Genomic DNA, 27959 nt, shown 5'->3' on the forward strand with positions numbered 1-27959 from the left:
GGGCAAGTGGGTGGAGCTTCATCTGTATTTGCAGCCGTTTCCCAGCACTAGTATCATGGTCTCAGCTCTACCTCAGGTCATCAGGGATTAGATTTTCATAGGAGCACCAGTCCCTGGTACCAAAAAGGTTGGGGATACTGATCTATACTACTGTGTGCAGATTTGGAATGCAGTATGTGTTCATAAAATATTGGGTAATTGGTTAACGCTTCTAAAACATTTCTAAATGTTTCTGAATCATTTACTTCTTTCACCAAGAATGTATTAAAACTGTTATTTTGTTTATTTATGTAACAGTTAAGTATTACTGCTACTTGGAGTAATTAATCTTAAACAGGAACAGAGGTGTCTGGAGGCCAGGAATAAGGTGAACCAGCATGCCAACTCTGGCATAAACTAGACACAGGCCATTTCCTATCTCTAGACTGGAAAGGATGCGGAGTGGATGAATATCAAAGTAGACATTATATCAGACACCTCTGTACCCCATCTCACATCCTGTTGGTCCATCTTTTCCTCTAGCTGTTACTGTCTTTTACTCTAGTTTTTTTACTCTAGTAATCAGCTATATACAGATTTAACTTGGCAGACACCAACCTCAGCTTTACTAGTGTCTCTCAATTTCTGTTCTGGATTTCTGTGCCACCCGTGAGTGAGACACTGATAGGAATCTGCTCAACCATTCTGAGGCATGTACAAGTCGAGAAGTGCTAAGGAATTAGCACTCCATAGGGCAACTCTTGACTGAACTCCTCTCTCATTTCCTGAGGGAAGGTTCTGAATATATTCTAAATGACACCTTAAAGGGCCTCCAGCATGACTGAGCTCTAATTTCCTGATGATCAACTGGTAATACATTCCTGAGTTGGTTCCCTATCTTTCCATGTTCTCTTTTTCTTAGTCATCCAATTTCTTTCCTTGGATTTGGGTGTTAAAATAAACTACTTGTATTAAGTCCTTGCTCAGACATATTTTGGAGGACCTACACCAAGACAGATACCAACTTGCCCTGAATTTCATATTTTGCATGGATTCACTAATAGTTACTGTCTCCGTTTACTCCAAATTTGTCTCTCAGCTAAGTCCTGTTTCTTTTCCTTCATTTATAGTGAAGTTGTCTGCATATGCCGTCTTCATTTTCTTATATTCATTCATCGAACCTACTCCAATTTGTTTTTATCCTACACCTCTCCATCGAAACTACTTTCGTCATGTTCTCAAGTCACCAACCCAAACCAATATATCTTATGAACAGTTTTAACTTATCATATTTTTGACCTTTTAGGAGAATTCAGTACTCTTTGACAGTCTCTCTCTCCTGTTAGTTTCTGTGATATTACACTCTTCTGTTATTTCTTCTCTTTCTCTGTTGCTCCTTTTGTTGTTGTTGACTCTCCCTCCTCTATATGTGTCCTGAACTTTTGCCTTTTTTTCTCTCTAATCTTAATAGGAAGATCTCATTTCCTATGGCTTTAGGTACTATCGATATATGGTGACAATGCCTAGATTCATACTTAACTCCTGACCTTTCTGCTCTGTCTCTAATTAAAGTTTACTTCACGTATCCTTCTGACTGTTTTATTAACATAGCAATCTAAACTTGTTCCCTCCATCACTTTCAATAAACTGTTCCTCCTCAGTTCTTCCTCATAAATAGCACTCCTGTCTATCAATTGTTCGTTAGAAATGTGACAGTTAAACTTGGCTTCTTCACCCTCATTCACTAACATCCAATCCATCTTCGAAGTCCTCTTAACTTCCATTTCCCAAATATTTCTTGATTCCATACCTTTTCTTCCATCTCTACTGACACCATGCTAGAACAAGAACCGTTATCTTTTCTCTAGATTACTGTGGTAGTCTCTTGCTTTCCACACATTTAAGCTTCTTTTCTAACCCATTTTCCACACAAGACACAGAGAATTCTTTAAAAAAATTTAAATTGGATTGCTTTGCTTTTCTGCTTTTTTTTTTTTGTTTTTTTTTTAGTTCTTTTCCATAGTAAAATTTACACTACTTACTGCCCACTCTTGCCCCATCATCTCATGCTGTCCTCCTAATACACTTCAGCACCAGCGGCTTTCTCTCAATTCCTCAAATGTACTCAGTTCTTTCTTGTCTCTGGGCATTTGCGCATGCTCTATCTGGAAGGCTCACTATGCACTCCTCACTTGGCCAACCTCAATTTATACAAATGTAATTTCTTCAGAGCTGAGCTTCCTGACTGCCAATCTAAATTAAGGCCCCTGATTTATTCCCAATATAATCATGTTCTTTTTAGCACTGAACTATATATAATTTTGTGTTTGTTTGTTTATTTATTTAATGTCTATCTCTTCAACTAGACTGTGAGTGGCATGAGGGCATAAATCAAGTTTTTCCTGAAAACACAATGTTGGCACAGTAGTTGACACATATGATGTGCTTAATGTTTATCAGGCCAGGCAATGTGCCAAGTGCTATGTATGTATGTTCATTACACCTAAGAATTTATATAATTAGAGAGAAGCATTTATGATTGTCAATGAGAAAAGGTACAAATGCGCTATTTAATATCAATAGCATGTGCTTCCAAAGCCACTATACTTATGGGGTATCTATAAATGTCTATATATGCACACTGAAATCTTTAGTCTTTCTAGAAAAGAAAACACAGAAAACATGGCTAAAATTATTTTAGTAGTACTGAGTTAAAGACACTTAAAAAGATTTAGTGACCATTTAGTAAGATAGATTACTGGTGATAACTCTGTACCTGAGCCTCTCATAACCCCAAGATAACTCAGGAAATGGAGTTCGGATGAACACTTAGTTTTCAATTCACTTTTCCCCTTTGATCAATAAATTCATGTCTGATGGAGGGTGGAAGTGGGTAATCAGCTAGGAGCTCTATGTCTCAATGGGTTTGCGTTAGTCAACTGCCTGCTGCAAAATTATTTTGATTCACTCAACTGTGGTTTATCTTCAAAGATAGGTAGAGGCCTGAGGGTGAAATGTCAGCACATATTAGTTATGCAAATACATCTCCTATAGAAAGGTAACTGGCTCACAGTTCTCTCCTCTCGACAGCCAGTTGCACATTCTGAGCTGGTGTTAATACCTTTCATGCCTGATTGTCCCTAATCTTTTGGTTACAGTAACGAAAATGGGCACCTCTCCTGTCAAGATGAATTTAGTGAGGGCCCTTCAATTGCTGGAAACTGGTCCTACTATGTCCTGCTACCTAACAAGATAGTACATTTGCCTTTCATGAATGGGTGACCCCACAAGTCTAAAGCTCATTGTTCTAAACATCACTAATACTTTCATTAATCTTCAAGAGTGCTGGTGGGTTATTTTTTCTTAAATTAACAGTGTGTGTGCTTACTTGTTTTGCATGGACTATATGCCTTTCTTCATATAATCTCCATCCCATCCAAGAGAGGATGCCAAAGATAATGCCCTATCTCAGGGAGCTTGTAGGAAAATTGAGGAGCTAAGACTAGTACACATGAAATACTCAGACTGATTTAGTGCTAAACTGTATGACTGTGAATATCTTAAGAATTTAGAGAAGGGGAAAGCAGTGTGGGTTGGAATTGTCATAGAGGATTTGTAGAGCAAACAAGATTTCAAAGAATATAGAGCTTGCCGTCCTGAACTGGAGCAGTGAGACGGTGTAGCTAGAGGACAGAACAGACATGGGAGGCGGGGCACAGAGGGAGGTAGAACTGAAAGGGAAAGAGGAGGCAGTTTCTCAAGAACCTTTAAAACTAGGCAAAGAAGTGTGGACTTGATTGGTAGGTGATTGGAAGCTATTTTGGGGTGTTGAAAGGGAAAGTAAGAAGACGTGGGGACTCCCTGGGCAGAGCGGACCCATGTTTTCACCATCCTCAAACTCTGAGACTTCATATTAGTGGTCACGACAAACCAGTGGGTGGTTACTGAAAACTCACTGCATAACCACTGGACGGGGAAAAGTCAGTAAGTATAAAATATCCCTCTCCATCACATATGCTAATCAAGAATGTAATTATTTCTATTCTACCCCAAATTCACCATGTCAGGGAATGATCAGTTCTGAGACTGTGCAAACCAGCTCTCTTAGTTTGTGAAGTGAGGCAGAATCATAGATAGTGTCATGGCCTGGATGGCCCATTGAGATGCTTTAGACAAATTTGATTTAGGATGGGGATGCTGCCAGTTGTGTGTCCAGAGCAGGGAGTCTATCATTTTTGCCAAAATACATTTTCTAGAAGCCAAGGCTGAGGGTTTGAACTTGAACTCTTTTTCTACCTTATAATTGGTTTCCCACAGTATAGGATTTGTTTGTACCTAATGTCTGTTTCTTTCTTTTAAAAAATTTTTACATTTTTAATTACATTTTCTAGTCCCCTAGATAAAATGAACTCCTTCTTACTGACCACTCTGGGAGAACTTAGTTATCCAGTTATGAATAACAAGAAGAATAGACTATGCTTAATTAATTTATGAAAAGACTCCTTACCTTTTGAGGTTCAGTTATATCGAGATTTCTATTAACTACAGATCCTTATTGACTGGGAATTTATATCTCTGCATATACCATTACAATAGATGCTAACATGTACTTTCTGAGTCATTAAAGATTTGGTTAGGTAGAGAATCACACAGTCTTGGAGTTAGATGGGGATGTGTGTAGGAAGCTGTAGTACTATGATAAGAGCTTTAGACTTAAGATTAGGGACCTTGAATTTGAGTGCCTTCCCTCTCACTAGCTGGTTGATACTGAGCAGTTCACTACCTTTTCAGAGCCTCAGTTTCTCTTTTGGTGAGATGATTTTGTGTAAGAAATTACATGAGACAGTAGGAGAGCCTGGTTTCTTCCTGCCTTGTCAGTCTCATACCTTCACAACTGCGACTATTAATTCATATTCAGCTCAAACTTGTCTCAGTCTCCATGGAAACCAGACTCCTTAGCAATCAGGGGGAATTTAATGAGCCCAAGGGAAGGATTTCGAAGAGCTCAGCCCTATTAGCATGTCCGCAGATTCTGTTTTGACCTATTATTCTGGTTTAACAACTGGGCTCTGGTGCTATTCTCAGGGCATGCAGTATAGCTTCAAAACCAGCAGCTCTGGTGCTAAAGGATCTGGGTTCAAGTCCTGGCTCTACCACTTTTTAAGATGTATGGCCTTAAGGGGTATGGCCTTAAAGGATCTACGACTCAGATCCTTACCTCCCAGGGAAATGATAAGATTTACCTTGCCAGAAACCTTAGCACCCATATCCAGGGCCTGTTACTGGTCATGCTCGAGCCTTGTATTCTGTCTGTTAAAATTGAGACCCTGCTTTATATCCCTGTTCCCCTAGGAGCATGTCTTGCCTTCCCCACTTCTCTTGGGCATGCTATCCCCCTGTCCAGTTCCCTGTTGCCCCTGTGGGGCCTCCATGATACCTGAATGAACTGGCCTGTTATCTATTGCCAAGGCTCCTTACGCCTTATTGGAACCACTGAAAGCCACATCTAAACTTCCCAGGTTCTTCCTGCCCCCTTTCTCTTATTTCTTTCTGCATTTTCTGATAAACCTGTCCAGATCAACCTTCTTGCCAGTCTTGATTCTGCTTAGTCTTTGGGTCTTGATTATATTACCACTTAGAGGTCTGTTGGTCATCTCAAGGGGAATTTCTACAAAGAATTGACAAAGTTGATGATGATTTACACATTTTTTTTACAAAAATATAAATAATCCAAATCTGTTGACTTTTTCTGTGATGACAAATGGCTGTCAAATAACACTGTAAAGCAGATATTTTTGAATTAGACACATGTGATTTGTCTCTTTAAGAGAAAGGTGATGTAATAATAATGAGGAAGAATAAAACAGCATTTGAAAAAATTTGTGCAATAGAGAGCATTTGGAAAACATGGATGGAAATGGTTAATTTATTGCTGAAAATGATTCATGTCATCATTTATACAAATTCTCATATTTCATATTTTAAAAACAAGGAAATACTACTTTCTACCCCATTTAAGTTGTTTTATTGAGTTTCGAATACTTTCATTAGAGATATAAAAATGCAGCATCTTATATGTTGTTGGTAAGAACAGCTGATTAATGCTAGGAAAGGAAGTATACCAGCTAAATTTTATAAAAATATTTGCATAAAATATAGAACTGAACACCAAGTTTGATGACTCAAGGAGTGCAGCTAAAGCTTGTCATCCATCGGATCCTCATAATTCAGTGAAGTTTTGTCCTCAGCTTTGACAGCCATTGAACTCTAGTATTATTATTGCCTGTAAATTGCCTTTCTCAGAGTTAAACTGAGGATTGAAAAATAATGAAGCCCATTCTATGATATTGCTTTCTCCAGAATACTGTTATTATAATATATTTAGTGAGAGCAAAATTGGCTTTTTGTACCATATGAAATGGTACATAAGACAAGATATAAATGTAAAAGCATATCATTTAATTCATTTTTATTTTATGCTTTAAAATATTTTATGTATATTTTATAATGTACAAATTAGTACATTATATGTGTGTATTTTGTGACATGCTCTTTTTTTTTTTTTTTTTTTTTTGCTGATGGGGTGAGGAGTCAAGACCATATTATCTAACACATAGAGTTTTTGCTTAGGAAGAGAAGCCTGAGGTTCTGAAGGGCTGCCAGGTGGAAATGACAATAGATTTGTGCTGTGCTGCTCTGGAAAGGAGGTATGAGATTAATAATAATAATGGTCAACATTTATTGAACACTTCCTATGCACCAGGCACCCCTCCAAGCACTTAACATTGATTATTTTATTTATTCCTCTCCTCTACCTTAGGAGACAGGTATATTACTGTCTCATATCAGTGGAGGGGGTTCAGCTGTGAGAGGTTCGGTAACTTTCACAAAGCCACACCTAAGGAGATAAGAGCTAGAGTTTGAATCCTCACCTTTCTGACTCTAAAGTTTATGCTCTTGCCATAATGACTGACTCTCATTCATTATGAAAGTTTCCCAACAGGGGAATGGAATGTAACCATAAGTGTTTGGTTCCTTACCTCTGGAAATGTATCTAACTATGTGGAAGGGTTTCTTCATGTGGGGTGTGATAGTGTGATTTATAATAAGAAATGTATATTTGGTCTTTGTCCCCCTTCCTGGCATGGAACTTCTGGGTTAGTGAACATGTGAAGATTTGGGGAGAATGTTGGGCTTGGTGCGGGCATGTAAGCTCTGAACCCTTTCCCACTACCTTGTCCTATGCATCTCTTCCTTCTGGCTGTTTCTGAGTTATATCCTTTTATAATAAGTCAGGAATCTAGTAAGCAAAATGTTTTCTCTGAGCTTTGTGAATCGCTCTAGCAAATTAACTGAACCCAAGGAGGGGTCATTGGAATCTCCAATCTATAGCCATTCAGTCAGAGGCACAGGTGAGAACTTGAACTTGTGATTGGTATCTTAAGGGGGAGCAGTCTGGTAATCTCTGGAATCTGATGTTATATCCAGGTACAGAGTATCAGAATTAAGTTGAATTGTAGGATACCAGTTGGTATCTGAGAATTGCTTGAAAACCCACACATTGGAATTGGGTGCAGAATTGGAGGTGGGGGTCAAACTCTGTGATCCCTAAGATGCCCTTAAACTTAGAAACTTTGAGCATTTCTCTAGCAACACTATTTCCAGATGATATAAATGCTTCATTTACAAATGAAAGGCTACAATGTCAAGTAAGTCTGAGAAATGCTAGATTAATAAGATAAAGCAGTTCTTTCCTACAAGATTCTCAGAACCTTTACCATAATATTATTCATTGTAAATGTTGAAGAGAAGAAAATAGTGTGCCGGCTTTCCCCAAACATCAGCATTGGGCTTTTTCTTTATTGTAAAGTATCTCCTGAATTTGATGTTTCCTAGTTCAACCTTGGAAGCCCTCTAGGAGCTGACGTATTTAGTCTGCTTTACACTAGTTTTCCGAAAATGCTGTTGCTATTTAGGACATGGTTGGCAAACTCTCTCTTAGGCAGAGTATTCTGTTAGCACCCTCCATATTCTCCTACCACAGTATAATTCAGAAAGTTTACTGCACAGAAAATCAGAACCACATTGGTGAAAGGGTACATTGTGTCAAGTGAACTTTGGTTCAATTTCTACTAGCATCTTGAGGCATTTAAGAATGGCCCCCTTTAGTTTATGCCCTGGAGAGGTAAGGTAAGAGCTCTGAGTAACTACCTTGCAGTTGTAAGGAATATATCAGTAACAAGATAAGATTCCTACTCTTAGCCTAACCATTACCCTCTATACATACCATGTCTATGTAAAAAAAAAAAAAAAAAAAAAAAAAAAAAAAAATCATGTGCCTTAATGGAACTTTGAATCAAAAGGGAACTAAACTGAAGAGAAACCTTTGGTAAAACAAGCCTGAATGTAAAAGAATAAGTTTGCGATGGGCTACCGTGTAGCTCTCACTATTGTTGCTATTCGTCCTTTCAATTTGGTGCATATAGGATCCCTTTGTGTCTAGGGCAGATCTTAGTGTAACGGGATGTCAAAGTTAGAATTTTCCCCTAGACAACAAGATATGAGAGGTGCTACATTCCAGGTTTCTGGAAACTGGTTATACAATTCATAACCTGTCATGCACATTGGGCTATAGAGACCTTGTGAGGAGGATTTCTGGAGACAACTGTGAATTTGTCCTTCTCACCATGGGGAAAGGTAATAGCTGCTTGCTGCTTCACTTAGGTTGAGAGAAAGACTTTATAAAGACCAGGAAGCAAGTTTAATGGCTGTCCTTTCCTGCTTGGGGGACCCAATGACCAGTGTCCGACTTGGTCCCAAGCGAGAGGCTAGCTGAAATGGCAATAGCCTAGAGGACTGCTGTTTAGAAAGTAACCAAAGTCCTAGGAATTAATTTACAGCTCACATTTTCTGACCCAGACTTCTAACAAGAAAAGACTGGAGAATAACCTTGCCTTATATTTGTGTAGCACTTATCACTGACAGAGTTTTTTCGTATTATCTCATTTGACTTTGCAGTGAGTTTCTAAGATGAGCACAGTTAGGAATTCCTTCTTACAGATGAGGGAGACAGTGCTCACAGAAAGTGACTAAAGTGCTCAAATTTCTAGACTTGAACCAGAAAGAATAATAGTTAATTCTTACCAATTCTCTTACCACATCGGGCACCATTTAAATGTCTTACCTACATTGAAGTCATTTAATCTTGCCTACAACTTGTGAGGAAGGTACTGTTATTAGCTCCATTTTGTAAATAAGGAAGCTGGGGCTTCGAGAGTTTCAGTGAACTTGTCTGCTAGAAGGTGAAAGAAAAACCCAGGCACTCTGGCTCCTGTGCCTCTCGGTGATGTTCTTTCCATTATACAGCATTGGCTAATAGGACTTTTAAAACCTAAAGATCTCTCCAGGTTAGACTCACTGCTAACAGCATTGCCAAGTGGCAATCTTTTAGGACCTTCCTGGATGCTGATATACGAATAACTTTAATCCAACTACCAGTTGTGGCAAACAATTACTTTTAAATTACATAGGGGAGTCACAAAAGAGTTAATATTTTAAACAGTTTGCACACCCTTCCCCACAACTCATTTCTAACATTAATTATTTAGAAAACTATTTCTTAGGTACACTTCAACTTAGCCCGAGTAGATAATCATAAGTTCCAAATGGCAAGCATTAATAAGGTGTCAGTGTTGTGCTCAGAACACAGGGTCCAGTTACTTTGGCTTTGTCCACACCCTATATATGTGCCTCTTTATATGTGGTGTGCCAGAGAGCGGGATGGACTGGGTTGGAGTCTGACATTCCAGACTTCAATTCTCAGTTTTATCAGCTACATCATTTCTGAGTTTCAAAATCCTCATGCCTTACCCTTTGGGAAGACTAAAAGATGAGATGAGTTGTATGAATAAAATATCTAGTTGAAGGTCAGCTATATAGTAAGTAGATGTTTGGTAAATATTTTTCCTGTCCTCCTGCCCCAAGATCATTTCTTAATCCCATTTTCAGAGTTTGGGCAATTTAGTCATCTCTGAGCCTCAAGTTTCCTATCTGTAAAATAGATACAACGGTAAATATCTCACAGGGATTTTTAAAGAGTCCATAAGTAAAGCAAAGTGAAAGTGCTTTCTAAATTATGATTCCTGTTGTCCACCCCAGTATCGTCCAGCAATGGCCTGTACAATTAGCAGAGCTTACACGTGATTGCCGTTTTGAACTTTCAAAGCATTCCTGCACCCTGTCTCATCTTCTCCCTTCCTTTTTCTTCCTTACAACCTTGTGAAGGAAATACGCCATCGTTTTTCTCTCCACTTTACTTGAGGCCCAGAGAAGCTTGGTTACTTGCTTCCAAGTTCTCATAGCAGGACCAGGACTGGAACCGGGGAGTGTGACTCTCCTATAAAGAGAGCTTTTCCTTGATGTCTTGCCCAGTGAATCTGTGTCCTGGTGGCTCCTGTGGTTTGGCCCTTGTCCAGAGAGACTGTGCTGGGTGAACTTCGTGAGAGAGGCTGCCTGATTTCTTCCCTGTGTGTCCCCCACACATCCTGCTCCCTCTTCCTAGCACTGCTATCTTTAAATCTCAAACTTGTGAGGAAGAAGCTCACCTCCTCTTGAATTAGACATTAGTTGTGGGGTGTTTGCTGTGGGTGAGCTCATGATTAAACTGCAGCAGCACATTTGTGTAATATCTGGTGGAGATGGAAATATTCTTCCTTAGAACATTTGTCACTTCAGTGTTCATACTCCATAACACCCCAGGATAATTCTCTAAAAACAGCAGCTGCTTCCCTTCCACTATACAAACAGAAAGGTTCAAACCCAGGCTCACATTTTCATTAAGGGTCTACTGCGTGTAGACCTTATGCTCTGTGGGAACTCAAAGATGAATTGAACATAGGTTTTGCTCTGGATTAGTGATCAGTGGGATAGGGTGGCAACATCTCCTGTCACTTCACTGCTCCCTAGTCCTGAGCCAGTTAGTTGATCTGGATGGCTGAGACATCCTCTGGACATTCCTCCTGTAGCCATGCTCCTGGCGAAGTCAACGTCTTCCCAGATGGACAAGCCAAGAGTTTGGAAGCAGTGGGGCCATTTGGCTAGAACATGCCTGTGTCCAAATGTCTGTGTTCTCAGTTTGGAGCCTAAGAACACACATCGTGAAAGATAAAGCAGATGAGTCGAGTGAAGACAGCAAGGGAAAATGGGTCTCTCAACAAATATCAGATTGAGGGGAGAGTCAGGAACACAAGAGGTCTGGATAACAGCCAGGACCTTCTAAAAGAACAACAACAACAACAACAAAAACCCTGAATAGCTGAGCACTTTGTTCGTGCTGTACACTGGAGATATAGTCATGAAAGAAACCTGGTCCCCATCCTGGAGTGGCACCGAATCTGGTAACTGTGGTTTACTTGGTGATTCCCTTGCCCTTCTCATTGTCCTGCCTGTCCTTGCGGCTCACTGCACTGGCCAGCCTCCTCCAGCCCATCTCTGCTTCCAGAAGTTGCCCCCATCCATACATAGCTGGAAACAGTTCTTGTGTTAGCTCTAATCTCTCAGCGTGTGGTGTCTCCCAGGGTAAGCTGCAAATCTAAAAGGATCTATAAGGACAAAAATACCATTAAAACCTCCCAACATCGAGACTGCAGTAATGGAGGAAGAGGCAGCAGCTTATTTTCCTTGGCAGGGTGAAGCTTTGCCTAATGCCTTTCCAGATTCTGCCAGCTAAGCTGTCTCTCCTCCTGCCTGTGCCTGAGGCTGCCCCTGCCAGGGATTTGTCCCTCCCAGGCCAGCTCCACTGACTGCTGGGTGCTTGCCTGCCTTGGAAGCCTCACCTTCACACTCAGTTCCTCTCAGGCTCATCTGAGACTGGGTGCGCTCATCGGGAAAGACTAAAGTGGCAGGGATGCATCCTATGTCCTTCAGCTCCAGGAACTAAATTTCTGCTTTTACTTAAGAGTAATTTACAGCTGCTTTAAGGTTTTTAATGCACCCACAGGATCTCAGCATTTAAAGTCCGCTTGATTCCTGGGGAAGAAGAGCCTGATCTAGGAAATGGAGCGGTCTACAAGATAATGGATTTCCAGTCTTGCAGAGGGACTTTTCCTTCCATATAAGGTCCTTTATGCTGGCTCTGAATACGCTGAACTCAGGACAGGCAGATCTTATTTCACAATTAATAAGGTGAGGATACACCTACCACATAAGAAGGTGTATCCTGTGAACTTATAATTCAGAGACTCAGTGGGTGGGTGGAGTAGATGGTTACCTATGTGCTATTTAAGTGGATCCTGTAGGGACTTTTCTCCCCCTTTCAGAGCCCTCCATGCCTGGGAATCTATCATGAATCCTTGGGTTTAGCATTGCCTTTTTTAGGCTCCTCTTTTAAAATACAAATTCCCCTGGAAAGAATATCAAGACCTAAACATATTGACAAGAGTTGATGGAAAAGACCCGGGCTTCTTGAAGGAGAAAGTACACTGGCTAGATTAGAGGAACATGAGGAGAGGTCGGTGGCACAAAATCGTCATCATCTTTAAGATCAGGCCCTTAGACAAGAAGAGATCCGTTTCCTCCCAGAGCTGACATGCTCAGGCTAAAATCTCATCCTGAGCGTCAGTGTTTCAGAAGGAAAACCTGTCCATATAGTCTTAGAGTTGACGACGGCAGGTTAAGTTGGCTGTGCTAGATGGATTACTGATAAAAGAAGTAATTGTGTAATTTCCATTTTGCCCAAACATTCTCGTAGTCATGACAACATCCTTAGATACTTACAATACTAACACTTAGGGAGATGGCTGATTATTTTTTCCCAATAATCATAGTCCCTGCGTAAGACAACTTCTGGTCCAGACTGAATTCCTGATGAGTGCTTTCTGCAGGGTGATTCTGTGTGGAAGGCACTGGGGGAAAGGAGACTTTGGGGCTACTAGAGGTGAGTGCACAAAAATCACTGTAGTTTCTTGGGTCCATCTCTGACCAAGAGGTAAATCATATAACAGTGATTGATTTGGGGAATGCGTCCCCCATTACCTTTCTACTTCTACGGGTGCCACCATTACTGTACCTGGATAAGGGCAGCTATCCCTTAGCAGGACTCCCTTGACTATGTCTGTACCCTGCTGGTCAATCTACAGTCCAAGTCATTGTTATGTCCCCCTTCTGCTCAGTCCTAAACTCCCCTGCCTTAATTATTTCTTTTCCAATCTAATCAAACTCAACCCATCCAAATATAGTTATACTTTTTTTTCCCAGGATATACCTTTTTGGGGGGGGGGGTTAGGACTCAGTTTCTCCCTATCCTCTGCTTACTCCACTATAATCCTTTCACATTCTTTACATTTACTCACCTCTTTCTTTTACACGAAATTTCTTCTTCTTTCTTTTCAAATTTTATCATTTTTCAAATTTCAGCTAAGCTTTTCCTGATGAGTCCAGCCCAAGGCATTGGGTCAGTGCTTTCATCTATGACCAGTGCCACAAAACTCTACAGTTGTGTTATTATTTTTGGGGGTTAATGGCTGAGAGTCATTTCTCCCCAAAGACTGAGCTCCTTGAGGTGAGTAAGAGCTGTCGAAGGATGTCTCTTGTTTATCCCACAAGGCCCGCCATCCTTTGTTGACCACTCTTTCTCTAAAACATCACTCTCTGCTTTCTTTGCTTTATTTTTCTTTATACCACTGTCACCACTTGACATTATCTAACATCGTTTGTCTCCTCAACTTGAGTGTAAGCTCCATGAAGGCAGAGGCTTCATCTGTCTTGTCATCTTTTGTACACCTAAAGGCCACAGGAAAGCCCGGGATGTAGTATGACCTCATTAGACAATTGTTGAATAATTGAATGAACGAATGAGTTTGTATTTATTGTCCAGTTAACAGCCAAAATGATGGGGAAATGGGGAGGCACTAGTCCTTTCCACCATGTACGTGGCTGTCATAACATCTAAAAATGAGCTCTACTCTATATCTTTTCCCAGCCACCACAGAGAGCCAAATGTTGGTGAATACCCAAAGCGCCAGAGTAATACAGTCTGTAGGGACACTGTACCCTTCTGTCAGAAGAGTCCTGTAACCAGGGACTATGGCCAAGGCCAGCTTACTTCTATAAAATGCATATACTTTTACTGCCCTGCCTACTCCTTGGATTGCTGTAAGACTCAAAAGCAATGAAGTAAGATAAAAAACATTAAATTGTGACTCAACATAAAAGTAGGAAGTATTAGTCAACCAGTTGGCGGTGTGAAGAACTGAAATAAATTTTGATGGTGATGGCAAGGGAGATTATGGACCACTAGCATTGAAAATAAACATTAAATAAGGGAGCCCTCCATTAGAACTCTGCAGGATGACATACTTTTGTTCATTGGAATAACCTTTCTGGATGTCTCAGAAGTTCAATAAGAAAGATGCCTTTGTTCTTAGAGAAATACAAATGATGTATTTCCATGTTTGAATGCTGATCAGTGTTTTCTGTCCAAAAGAAAACCTTCAAAACCTCAGAAATATTGGAAGGGGGAGGAGATATCACAGTCACCATTACCACTACCATCATCATTATCACATTAATCCTTAAAACATTTTTAAAAAGTGGGTATTTTTCTTTTAAGCAGAGGAGAGAACTGAGTTACAAAGAGATGAAGTCTTTTACATGGGCTCCCTTAGCTAGTAAATCACAGGGTCATGAATTTAATAAGAATTGTTAACATTTATTAAGCATTTTCTAAATGTCAGTCATTCTTCTAAGTACTTCATTTAATACAATTCGAGAATGCAAGCAATGTTATTCCTAGTTTGCAGAAAGGAAAAAAATGAGACTTAGAGAAATTAAGCCAGTCACCCAAGGACACACAACTAACCAGGGCAGGGGCTGACACCTGCACCCAGACAGGTGGCGCTGGAACCTATGTGCTTCCCCGCTACTCTGCGCTGCCTCCCGAGTCCCTGCTCTCTGTCCCTTTGCCATGCGGTCGCCAACAAATGCTTTTATAATCAGAGAAGCAACTTTTATTACTCCCACAAACCAAATGAAAAAGGAGAATGCAGAAAAGAGAGGAATTTAGGGGTGGGAAAGAGATAGCTTGAATTGCTGCCGAGGTAAGTCCCAGTGAAGAATTTCTGGGAATTATCCTCAGCTGGAGAAAGCAGATGGCTTGGTCGCCATTAGCAGGCTTCCTACGGAGGCCTAACAAGCCCAAATGTCAATGGAAGATGGTTGTCAGTTGGGGATGGGGCCCATCCAGCTGTGTGAAGGGTTTGCTAAGATAGAATTATGGTTTATTGCGTAGCAAAGAGCAACATCCAGCTGCCTGAGGATTACACTGACAGGCTGCAAAGACAAGAGAATATTGTATCAACCTTATTTATAGGCTGATAGGTAATCTTTCACATACAAAAGGTCAGCTGCAGGAAGGCAGAGTGATGAAGAGAGGAATATTGCTTGCAAATACAATATTGACTTTAAAAAATCCACCCAGATGAATTCTTTGATGTATAGTCTTCAAGTCAAAGTATATTTCTTTATTCATGAGTTTTCCCCCAGCCACTTCTTGTTCCTCAGTGAAGTATGAAGGCAGTAATGAAGAACGCTGATTTCTAGTTGTCTTTAATTCTGTGCCATCAAGTGATCAGCATCAAATGCAGTCAGGGCTGAGAACTTCAGAACAACATTTCTAAGTGTGTGTGTGCAGCAATTAGGGTGCTCAGGTCAAATAGCATCTCTCCCCGGCCCCTCGTAATTTCCTGGTTTGGTGGCTGTGATGATAAGCATTTGTCCGGAGTTAAGGAATAAACAACTACTCAGTCCTATAGGTCCCTCTGGATTCCTTCATCCATTTTTTTTTTTCTTTTCATCGAAGCAAGCAGTTAGTCATCCAAAAGAATATCTGAAATCTTTGCCATCCACCTCTGCCTGGCTGTGGATCCTAAAGTTGTTTATGACTGCAACTCAGACACAAATGAGCATGGAAGGAAGCTTAGCTTGGCTTTGTTTTCGTGATATAACCTTTCATATTAGAGGACTAACTATGAATTTAGGTGTACCTCTTAGCAGTTTGGAACATATTTCAAAGGGCCACCATCTGATCCTTGAATAGATAAAGTAGAGAGTGCCTTTGGAGTGCAGAGTTGCTCTGATTCCCAGGGCCATGGTGTGCCAGTCCTGGGGCGGAGTGTACACGTGGGGTAAGATCTATCCTGGGCAATAAATCAAAAGGCTTCAGAGGAATGGAACACTTTGTCTCAACTTTCTGATGGGGACCTGCATGGCAGTGGATATGAAAGAATTTTTTATACTATAGAATTATGTAAGTATATGTTTTTTTCAGAGCAGTCATAGAAGATCCTTTGACAATGACACAGCTCTTCCAAATTGCTTACTAATTCTTTTCTTTCTTCAGTTGGAAAGCACATTTCAAATTCTCTGAGAACAATAATCTCTTCTCAGGAAAGGATGGGACTGGATTCAGTCACCTCCAGCTTCATCTGGACTTGATGGGGGAGCCATCTGAGGCTAGGGACTACTCAACACCTCAAAGTAAGAAAAGGATGCAAAGGAGAGGCTGGACTTGGTGACAGATAACACAGATTTTAGCCTTTTCCAGAGTCGTGGCCATAGCTTATCCCCTGTGTTCTGCCAGTTTCCCTCTCCTCCAGTTCAGGGTAGTGTCTTTCATACCCATATCCTCTCACATTCCTCCCGGCCCTTATCCCCTAGGGGAAGGGCGGAGGGTCCTTGTTAATAAGAATGAATTGTTGTGGCCCTAAGGTGTGGACGAATATTGAGGTCAGATTCTGTATCTCTTGATTTCAGACTTTGCGATGGTTCTTCATGTTCTCATTCACCTGATCCTAGTCCACCATTCTCATTGTTATTATCACAGGCTCCGGAATATGTGTGCGAGGGTATGGTTTTCTTCTTGGATCTATCCTCTGCAGGAGTGCTTTTTATTAGCTATATGTGATAGTTTGTAAATTGGAGTGCCCTTTTGCATGTCCTAAGTTATTTATGTTCTGTTATTGAGGGCTCTGTGGGCCCCAGATTCCACTAGACTTTTTCTAAGAGGAAAGATCGAGAAGGAAGAGATGATAATTGGGAGGTACAGGAGAAGAGACTGTGGAATGAACGAATCCAGGTAACAGGCACTAATAATTTTATATTTGTATGGTTTTTTCTGGCCTGTATACCGTAAAAGAATTTGCAAATTTTTTGGGGGGGCGTAGTCTTATTTGGTTTTCACAACCATACAATTTACAGATAAAGAACCTGAGGCTTAGAGAAGGTAATAGACTGCCTACCTAATAAATATCTGTAATCTAGTGTTTCTGACTTCATAGATAGTTTTTTTTCTTTTCTATACTGCTCCATTCAATGCGAAGGCATGTCCCAAAGTCCTCTTTTTGCACTCTTGCCAAACACTCTGGGTAAAAGATAAAGGTCTTAGTGGTCACCATAACTCTCTATTTAACACTTTAAAGGAATTTTCCTCAGAGTGGACAGGTAGAATTTGGTTGACCAGAAACAATCATTCTACAAATAACTTAGTACATATTTATTATTGTTTTTGAGCACTTATGTTATAAAAAATATTTTCATATATAAATCACCTGAGGCTCAGAAAAGCCATGCACATCTCAGGAATCTGATTATTGGCCAAAGAATAAATGGATTCAGGATGAAGTCCTAGATTTTCTGATTTTAAGGCCCATGGCTTTTCTGTCACCTCATGTTTCTTCCACTGTTACATACCCTAACCTGAGCTAGCCTCTGTAGACAATATAGCAAAGCCTATTTAGGGACCCAAGACTCCCAAGTCTGAAGCTAAAAATGATTATAACCCTAAATTTGGAGTAGGACTGGCTCTATAATTTGTGGGGTGCAGTGCAAAATGAAAATGAAGTGTTTCAATATTTCAGGACAGCAGAGAACTAAACCTAGTGTAAGGTTCTCTGAGTGCGTGGCCCTTTTGAGGAGGGGGCCCTGTCCAACTGCACGGATGGCATGCCAGTAAAGCCAGTCCTGCCACTAATATTAACTCAGGAATGGATGACCTGTTACTTTCTCAGCTCCTTTCTGGAGTTTCAGAGAGTGGAAGTTCCAGGTCATATGTATTCTCTTCTGTTAAATCTTTTATTCCCTCAGTGATTCTCCACTCAGAGATCTAAGGCACATATTTGCCTAGTATTCCTTAATATACCTGCTAACTCCAGTTCTCATGATCAAAATTTAGGGATAGAGTCATAATATCAATAGTAACTAATTTATTGAGTATTTACTATGTGACAGACACTGTGTAAAACTTTGTATGTACTTTGAATTGGTTGCAAAGATTGTCTCAATTCTGTAGTCTTCCCTGTATCCACATACCTGGTGTTGTAGCTTTTACAACAAGAAGTGGAATCTGTTTCTCCACCTCTTGAATCTGGGTTGGCCCCATGAATTGCTTTAGCTAATAAAATACAACAGAAAAGATGGCGCACTAGTTCAGGGTTTTGATCTCAGGAGGCTTGCAAGCTTTCACTCTCTCTCTCTTTCTTGGAACCCTAGAACTGCCATGAGGATAAGCCTGTTTTAGCCTGCTGTAAGTGAGCACTGGTTGGAGGAGAGCTGTCATTTCAACTGAGACCACCCAGAGCAGCCAGCTCCCAGTTGACCTGCCAACTAACTGCAGATGCATGAGTGAGCTGAGCTGAGGTAAGGCAAACAGAGTCCATTTAGCAGACCATTCCCCTGATCAACTCACAGGTGAGAAATGAAAAATGGTTGTTTTAAAACTCTGTCTTTTGGCTATGCATTATCATTATGTTAATAGAAAATAGATTTATTATTTTCATTCCCTTGACAAGAAAACAAGCTTTGAGAGGTTAAGTTCTTGTCAGCGATCAGTAGTGAGTACATGGGCCCAGGAGTTTGACTTCATAGTCTAAATTTTTATCTGTTATTTTGTGGGCCCTCATCATAGCACCCAAGCCCTCAGCTAATTTGAAAGCTATTTGAATAAAAGAAGTAATGTTTTTGCTGATGGGGGCAGACCCAAGGGCTGGAGCTCAAACATCAGGAATCTCTCTGCTGATAAATACCATGTCTATTATTAACCAAAACTTACAAAGTAAAACACTGTAATCTATCAAAGAAAAAAATGAATATATGCAGAACAAGAGAGAAGATGTTTTTGAGGTCAAGGTCACAGGCTAAATGCTAGCAGAAATTTTGGCTGCATCTCATTAACACTAAATTAAGACTGAGTTCTGCAAGAGGTCTTTGTGATAATCCCATTAATGCAAATGGCATTCGTTATGATGTCTGTTTTAGTAAATGAAAATAAAATGGAATTATATTAGTAAAATTCACTCATTAAACAACTAAAATCCACCAGCAAGGACCTCCACTTCTTCCCCACATCTTTGATAAAAAGCAATTGCTCCCCAGAGTAGCAAAATGGGAGTATTTCGCTAAAATAGGAGTACACAATCTGATCATAGAGGGGACATTGAAATACAGTTCTTACAAATATCGGAGGTTGGGAAGGTTCCGGAAGGCATCAGGATCGATGTATAGCAGGTTGTTGGCCTTTTCAATTCTACTGTAAAAGAGGAAACAACAACGAATGTGATCTCAACAGTAAGGACTGCTGTCGTATTTTTCACATTATGTAGAGTATATCAATAAGTCATTCATCTGTCCATCTGTCCGTTCCTTCATCCATCCATCTATCATTGAAGATTGAGCATGCATGCAGTGCCTTTTACTATGCTAAACTGTGCAAATTAAGTATTAACACTGTCCTGTTTAACTCTCATCACCAAAGTCCTCCTGGGCTGTGTCCATCAGAGGCAAACAAAACACTGGTTGGTTGAGTCATTTTTGCCCTGAGTGCAGCAGCATCTGTAACGAGTAAGAATCTTCCAGGCTCTGGGGAGGCCAAGAGGGTAGGGATAAGACCAATATGAGAAAATAAGCTTTTGTCTGGTCAGGAAACAAGAGATAAGAGGATGGAAAACAACAAAAGAAGGTGAGAAAAAAGGCAAGTGAGAAGGAATAAAGGTGAGGGGCAAAAGGAGGTTGGAGAAAAAAGAGTGAAGAGGCAGAGAACAAAGATTAGGGTACATACTGGTTTTAACCAAGAACTCCCAGCAGACAGCAGCCAGTGATTTCCTTCATGCTGTAGACTGAGGCTGCTCCCTTACAGCTCGTGAGAAGTAGCAACTTCTGCCCTGGGTTGGCCTGTGCTATGTACTGATCAATATTCTGGAGGTGAGCATGTTCACATTTAGATTCCAACAGAGAGAGGCTGCCCTTTCCTCATCTTGCTGAATCAATGTATATTTGCAGAGATGCTCTGTGTTAATTACTTCCTCCCTGTTTCATTAGCTTTTATGTTGCAGTAACATGTAGCTATCTAGATCCAAGTACCAGGTAATTAATCATTTTAAGTACAGTCAGTGCTACATGGGGGTAATCACCTCTCCATGCAAGGAAGAGATGAAAGAAATGTCCTGTTAGCTCCTGCCCATTGAACTGCATAGGAGGATGCCTGCTTGGCCATGTCCAGAGGGTTGGCTGCCCTTTGGTTTATTTCTCTAATATTCCCTTTGGGTTCTGGGACCCTGTCCAGGGGTCTTTTTCCAACTAAGGTAAGGAGAGGCCAAGCAGAGAGAGAAGAAAGGAAGGAGCAGGAGGGCAATTGGAAGAGGAAGGGAAGGCATCACTTGCAGAAGTTTAATGACAATGAAGAAGAAAGGGGCAGGGAGGGTGGAAGGAAGGAAAAGGGAAAGAGATTCCATCCAAAGAGACAGGCTAAGTGTGACTCCTGAATAAAATTGTGTGCATGTGTGCTTGTGTGTATCTCACTCTGGTCATTAGACACCATACATGTATGTGTGTATGTATTTCCTACTGATACTCGGCGGAGGCTTAAAACTTTTTAAAAAGACACAAAAGAGTCAAGAGATTTATGTTCAAGTCCTTATCCTGCTGCGGATTTTGCTGGATGACTTTAGATAAACCTCATAACTTCTCTGTGCCTTTCATCGCTCATCTGTAAAATTAGAAAAATGATTCATTGTCTTTTCTAACTGTGTATCATGGGAATTTTCTGAGGTTATTCTCCACAGAAGAAACCTTACCAGTGAAATTAGTTGAGAATCATTTAATATTATATCCTTCTTAGAGATTCCCATATTATAGGTACTGAGAAATTTTCCTATAGTAGGTGAATCTAACTTTATTTGCCCAGTGTTTCCTAACCTTATTTGATCGTAGAATCTTTTTTCCCTTTTTTAAACACTTAATAAATTCCCGAGTGTTTAATGATACACACAATCTACTTTGGAAAATCCTGGATCAGACTGTCTCTAAAGTCTCTTCTAGCTTTGACAATCTATGATTCTATTCAATCTGTGGTAATTATAGACTGATATGAAACAGAAGTGGATCTGTGTGAGTATTGACATGTATGTAAACTAGAATGTCAACAAAAGAAAAGAAATTTGGAATAGTAGAGGAATCAAGGATCGTTATGACATACTCTATGCCAGTTGATGTGTTAGATCTAATTTGCATTTATCATCTCATTTATTCATCACAGTGATACTATGAGGCACGGAATTTTATTATTCTCATTTTATAGGTGAGAAATCTAAATCTCAGAATGATTTTGTATCTTGGCCAAGATTCATTGTTGATTATATGGCATAGGCTAGTATTCAAACGAGGACTACTCATCTTCAACTACATCATGTGAGAGTAATTTTTGGCTCTGACTGTGGAATAACTTTGAATGTGAGGATGAAATGGAGGTACTTGCTGGCAGTCACAGAGCAAGGTTCTTGGGTCTACTATGTAAAAAAACTCTGGGAGAGAAGGAGTGGGATAAGAGTAGGCTCTGGACTGATATCTGGTTCACCATGCAGAGGGACACATGACAGCGCCTTTTGGGCTGACTTTGACATCTTAAAATGAAATTGTAGGAATCTGTGGACAGAGCAGAGCCAGGGCTATGAACAGACTTTAAGGCGATTGACAAGAATAGTCATGAGCAAACCTCATGGTTCTTGCTTACATTTCATGTAATTTGGGCAGATCGGAGAACACATTTGCCTCTATCACTTCCAAGACATCATTCTGTGAGATCTCTCTGCAAAGAAAGAGGTACAATTCAAGTCAATTCAGTTATACTTCAGAAAAGGATTTAGGGCTCAGCATAGAGCCTTCGTGCTCGGGATGATTCATAAGACTCAGAAAATACTGTTTCTGTTCTCAACGAAGTCAGCTATAATAATGAGACAAAAGTAACATATTAGATGCTAATACTTACAAAACAATGAAAGAACAAGCCCAGTGCAGTGGCTCAGGTTAGAGGTTGTTCAGTAACACATAGAAACTGAGGTCTGGAGAGGGAAAGAGACTTGCTTAAAGATATGTAGGGAGTATACAGGATGAGAACACTTTAAGTTTCTTACACACACGCACACACACCACCCTTATCTGTGTTCTACTGTGAAAATTGTAAAGTGAACTTTTTCTACAGGGCCAGGTAATAAATACTTTCTGGCTCAGCAGATCATTTGATCTCTGTTGCAACAATTCAACTGATATTTAGGACGAAAGTAGCCATAATTAACATGTAAATGCACTAGCATGACTGTGTTCCAATAAAGCCTTATTTATAAAAACAGGTGGCAGATTGAATTTGGTGGCATGGTTGTACTTTGGTAGCCCTGCCCTAGACCACGGAGTCAAGTTCTTCTCTCTGCTAATCTGGCTGTGGGAGATGAGAACCTCAATTCAGTCTTGTTTAAATAAACATGGATTATCCAATGCCATTATCCAAGTGTGGTTACTATTACAAGGTCTTTGGCATTAATATTGTCTTGGCCTAAAATACCCCCAAAAGGTCCTTAAGGTCCCAGCTTTCTCCCTGTGGAAGTAATTTGAGAACAGTGAAGAATGAGGTCCACCATGCAGAAGCCCAGAGCTTGCGAGGAGTGTGGGTGGCTTAATCAGTTAATGTTTATAAAGTGGCTCACAGATGAAACGTGCTGTTAGGCCTCCTGAGGAAGACTCTCATGCAGTTTTAATGCAGGAGCTGAGAGTGTCTCAGGAAATTTCCTAGGCAGCAGACGTTAAGATTGGCTGGGGCAGAAGCACTGTCTCCTGGCCTAGGATTTAGTTGAAGAGCTCCGAAAAGGCTCTTGATGGAGGAACAGCCTGGAGGGCAGAGCAAGACACGAGGACACCTTGTGGGGGAGAGGAAATGTGACAGTGAGCAACAGCGACCTAGGCGTAGGGGGCTGGTGACACCCGGGGGTAAGGTCGTTTCTTACAAGTCTTTATGAGTGAGGAGATATTTTGTGAGAGAAGAGTGCCTCTTACTCTATGATAGCATCTTTCATGATTCATTTGGTAAATTTAAGTCTTCATTATTTTCACAGTAGAACATAGATAAGGGTGGTGTGTGTGTGTGTGTGTGTGTGTGTGTGTGTGTGTGTGTGTAAGAAAACATGTTGGCCATTGACCATTTACTTTGCTCTTCTGTACTGCAAGTGGAGAGAGGGCTGAGAGAGATGGGAATGAGGAGCAGGAAAGGGGTGGTAGACTTAGAAAAATAAGACGTTTATTTGAACACTTTAAGGAGGAATGAAAGAGTTGCACACGTAAAGAATAACACTTGGAAGAAAGAACTGGAATACAGAGAGGTGTTTAAATGCAAATGGGGCCATATTTCCAAAAGCTATTTCTAGGCTCATTTACATTTACCGGTTGGTTTGGTCACCACTCGTGATAATTTCTCAGCCTACTCTTGCCTAAAAGGTAGACACATTTCTTCTTAAAAGAGAACTAAAAATTACTAAACAAACAAGCCAGAACCACTTATAAATTATTTGAGAAGGTAGTACATATTTTATGGCCTCAACTTCAAAGACAGGGTGGGTGTTGAGGCTGGGTGGAGGCGGGGGAGCCTCTGCCTGGGTGAGAGTTGGGGGAAGGTGAACAGTGTGCTGTAGTGGAAAAGTACCTCACTGAAAAATTCAGTCCAACCCAGTTCTGTCCCTAGTTATTTCTGTTATTACTTATTAGGTGTCTACTATTTACTAGCCACTCCACAACTTTCTCTCCAATCCTTTCTACAGGCCCGTGAAGTTGGTCTTTTGATTTCTGTGTTAATAAACAGCCCAGCTTGTATGCACAGCCAGTTCTGGCTGACTGCAGGGTTGGAACACTTTCTCCTACCCAACCTGCTTCCCAGGCCATGTTGGGCCCAGTATTTCCACTCCTATATTTTTACTCAAGAGAAATAAAAATTCATGCCTTCACAAAGTCTGAACACAAATGTTCATAGCATCTTTATTTGTAATAGCCTCAAATTGGGAAAAACTCAGTGGGTAAACTATGGAATATCCATGCAATGGTTTACTACTCATTGATAAAATGGAACAAACTACTGATATATCATTATTGAATCTTTAAACAATTATGCTGAGTGAAAGAAAGTAGAAATAAAAGAATGCATACTGTATCATTCTATTTATGTGAGGTTCTGAAAAGGGAAAAACTGATCTACAGGGACAAAAATCAGAGTAATTGTTGCCTGAGGCCTAGGATCCAGGTTGCTGAGAGGAAAGAGGCATACGTAAGTGTGTGTGTGTGTGTGTGTGTGTGTACATACATATACACACATACACTTACCTAACTTTAAGCTTATTGAACTTTAAAGTGGATGGTTGTATTGTATTGTATAAAAAACATACCTTACAGTTATTTGAAAAAATGTTTTTTATCCGATGGAAGTAGAGTAACACTCCAATCCGCGTTTTGAGAACTCTGAATTAAGAGAACAGTGGTGATTCTGTGTGAGGTTCCTTCCCCTTAGCTGTTTCACTTCCCTTCCCCCATCTGTAAAGTGAATAGTTGGACGAGATCAGAGTTTCTCAACTCTGGTTGCACATTAGATTCTTCCGATAGATCTTTAAAAAAATTCCAAAGCCTGGGTTCACACCAGAGAATTGGATTTAGTTAGTCTGGGGTTTGAGTGTGGCATTTTTTCCCCTCCATTTAATCCTCTAAGCCTTGGTGGTTCTGATGTGCATGAAGGATTGAGAACTACTGGATGAGATGATCACTAAGTTCCCTTTTATACTGAGGATTTCTGTCTTAAAATTTACTTCAGGAGCAAGGGCCAATTTTCTGCTAAGGCAATAAGTTAGACAAATAAGGTTCTTGGAGCTCAAGAGGCAATGAGACAAAATAGCAGCAAGAGGAACCTGGAGGAAGAACCTGGAGGTAGGAATAAAATAAAGGAGGCGCTGCTTAGGTTTATTTTTCATAAGTAACAAAATTTAGTCAAAGGATCATAACATTTCAAATGTAAAATGTGTAACAAGAGATGTGGAAAGCATGTAGTAACACCTTACATTTGGTTAGTATTGATAATTGACAATATTTTTTTTCTATGCATAGCTTCCCTTTGTTTTCAGTGCACCTATGTAACTTAGAGATAGTGCAGCCAATATTGTCTTCAGTGAGGTTAACAGAGGTGACTTGGCTTGGTTAAAATAATACACAATTGTGAGGATGACTCAACTGATCTTTGAAGGGAGGATGTGGAATCTTTACATCCAAAGAACTTACATAATTAAGAAATCATTCTTTGTCTCAAAAGATTCAGTTAAGACTTTTTGCAGTTGTAATAAATCATTATGGTTGGCACAGTTCATGGTGTGATGAAGTTTCCTTGTAGTCAAAGGTAAAGGGATCATGGGAGAGGAGAGCTCTAGGCATGTAATAGGTCACAATTACATTGTAATCTGGTGGTGGTCTATATGATAAAATGATTTTCCTAGGAATGCACAAGTGCAGTTTTTCGCTCTCATTCTACAGCCACACAGTGGAGTCCTGCTTGATGTGTGATGTGGCAACAGCTACAACACGGAAGCAGATGCGCGAATGCATCTGTTTTCTATTAAGTCAGATGTTAACATTTTTTTTGCAAATATGTAAAACCATGGTACTCTTCTTACTAATATTTTTTGAAAAGATGGTTATTTTGCATAAAAACTTATTTATGTTAACATCCACAGATTTATTATTGTTTCTAAATTAACCAACGGATAAATAAAATATTTCCTAGTTTTAATTCCTAGTCTGGCAAATGTTGGCAGCTTTAACCCGCAAAGGCAAAATCCCTTTGGTGTCTTTAATAACTTTTAGGAGTGTAGAGATCCTGAGACCAAAAGGTTTGGAAACTGTCTAATGTAGACTTTGAATGCTGCTCTTCTTGGGTGAGGGATCCTGACCTTGTGGAAAGATTATTTCTAGAGACGAGGTTCTCAATTTCTAGGACAGTGCTTCTCAATTATTTCTATACATATGAATCATCTGGGAATCTTGTTAACATGCAGATTCACAGTGAGAAGATCTTGAGTGGGGCCTGAAGTTGTATATTTCCAGTACCTCAGGTAAGTGGGCCATGCTGGTTTTCAGATCACACTTTGGATTGCAAAGGTTCTTTAGAAGAATGGTAATAACACCCCACCCGACCTTCTCCCCAACACACACATATGGGTGGATGTAAAAAGCATGAGAGAGGAGCCCAAATCAGCTTAAGGGGAGCAAAGTTCTTTAACTTCCCCTCTACAGAGCCTCCCCTTACTCTGTTGTCACTGACATTTTCCTGTCCTTTGTGTTCCCACAAGACTTCTCTCCATTTCTCACTTTAAGCAATTACAACGTTGCGTTGCCATTGCTCTTTTTTTTTTCTTTCTTTTTTTTAGTGGGATGGGGTGCCGGGTAGAAGTCATTGTCTAATTACTCAATCTGACTTTGTGTTCCTGGATGGTATCTTATTCATCTGTCATTGTATCTCCCACATCTAGTGGTGAGTTGGCAGGTAATCAGTACTCAAGAAATGTTTAGTGGATAGATAGACAGATGAAGGAAAAGTAGTCTTCAGGTCCAGTAATGGCATCTACAAAACTGCAAAGGGGATGAATTTTGTCTTTGGTATTCATTCACTCTTTTTTCTGTAGGCAGCATGCCCAAGGTCCAGTAAATGTTGGTGAAGGCTAGCTTCTTTGTGAGTTAGGCTTCTGTCCCAATGGTTTTTACATTTGATATAGCATGTGAGCTATGTAGCAGGCACATAAAGGTCTCCCGTAGCAATAGCATCTGGATGTCTTTAGCTTTACTTCTCTGGGTCCCAGATGGGGTCCTTGAATTGACATAACATCCATAGCAGAGAAAACAGGGAAGACGACAGATGTGACCGTCATCGGGGTGGTAAAGCATTTGTTTGGGGTTAGAGAAGATGAATTTTAAAGTCCTTTCTGTGCATGAAATTTCATGTTTCTTTAGAGAAAAAGGAGATGTACATGCATGAGGTATTGGGGGTTATTAGGGCATTCTGTCTGAGTGAGTTTCAGAGCCACAATCAAATTCTCCAGATTTGCATTCTTCTGGTCAATAGCATAGTATTGATATACAAGTACATGCATACTTTGTAGTTATCGTGGGTTTGGTTCCAGATCACTACAACAAAGCAAGTCATAATCTTTTCTCTGGTGGAGAATCTTGCCTTTGATTTGTAAAATATGCAACATTGCCAAGCACAATAAAGCGAAGCACAGTAAAACGAGGTATGCCTGCCTGTTACACTTGGTGAATGAGTGGGGGTTGCGGTTTCAGTAGGAAGGACATTAGGGAGTGAATGAGCATGTAGAATTCAGCCAGGTCCAGCATAAAATCTCAACATAGAGATACTCATTTGTCAAATGCTTGGACTGTTTCATTCAGAGCAGAATTGCTATGGGTTTATAGGATAAAGGATTGTGACCAGCAGTTAAAGGTCTCACTAGAATTTCAACAATATCTATGAATTGGAGAAGAGGACGTACTTAGAAATCAAATACTCACAGAAATGTCTTCTTTGCTTTTTTTTTTTTTTCCTGATATGGGAGATATTCTCCAACTGGATCTTCTCCATATTT

The 27959-nt window shown here is 40.2% G+C and overlaps 2 protein-coding genes across 11 annotated transcripts in view; one reads left to right on the top strand and one right to left on the bottom strand.

Moving 5' to 3' along the window:
• GTF2A1L (general transcription factor IIA subunit 1 like) overlaps positions 1-27959 on the top strand; it is a 495737-nt gene that overhangs the window by 251485 nt on the left and 216293 nt on the right. For 3 of the 5 annotated variants that reach the window (XR_004952123.1, XR_004952124.1, XR_004952125.1), the window contains exon 10: positions 18523-18669. The gene's annotated coding sequence lies outside the window, so the exon portion shown is untranslated. Of the gene's footprint in view, positions 1-18522; positions 19554-27959 lie in introns of those variants that run through there. The other 2 variants (XR_001595924.2, XM_036224896.1) reach the window with 2 other exon arrangements.
• Positions 1-27959, bottom strand: part of FSHR (follicle stimulating hormone receptor) — a 150405-nt gene that overhangs the window by 27808 nt on the left and 94638 nt on the right. For 3 of the 6 annotated variants that reach the window (XM_016137114.2, XM_016137116.2, XM_016137118.2), the window contains exons 3-4: positions 22037-22111; positions 19484-19558 (exon numbers count right to left, since the gene is read on the bottom strand). The exons of 1 other annotated variant lie outside the window; for it this stretch is intronic. In XM_016137114.2, the coding sequence (XP_015992600.2) occupies positions 19484-19558; positions 22037-22111 (150 nt within the window). Of the gene's footprint in view, positions 1-19483; positions 19559-22036; positions 22112-24725; positions 24743-27959 lie in introns of those variants that run through there. 2 more of the 6 variants (XM_016137119.2, XM_016137115.2) reach the window with 2 other exon arrangements.

This window comes from Rousettus aegyptiacus, unplaced genomic scaffold (genome assembly GCF_014176215.1).
Source record: "Rousettus aegyptiacus isolate mRouAeg1 unplaced genomic scaffold, mRouAeg1.p scaffold_m13_p_7, whole genome shotgun sequence".
Lineage (NCBI taxonomy): Eukaryota > Metazoa > Chordata > Mammalia > Chiroptera > Pteropodidae > Rousettus > Rousettus aegyptiacus.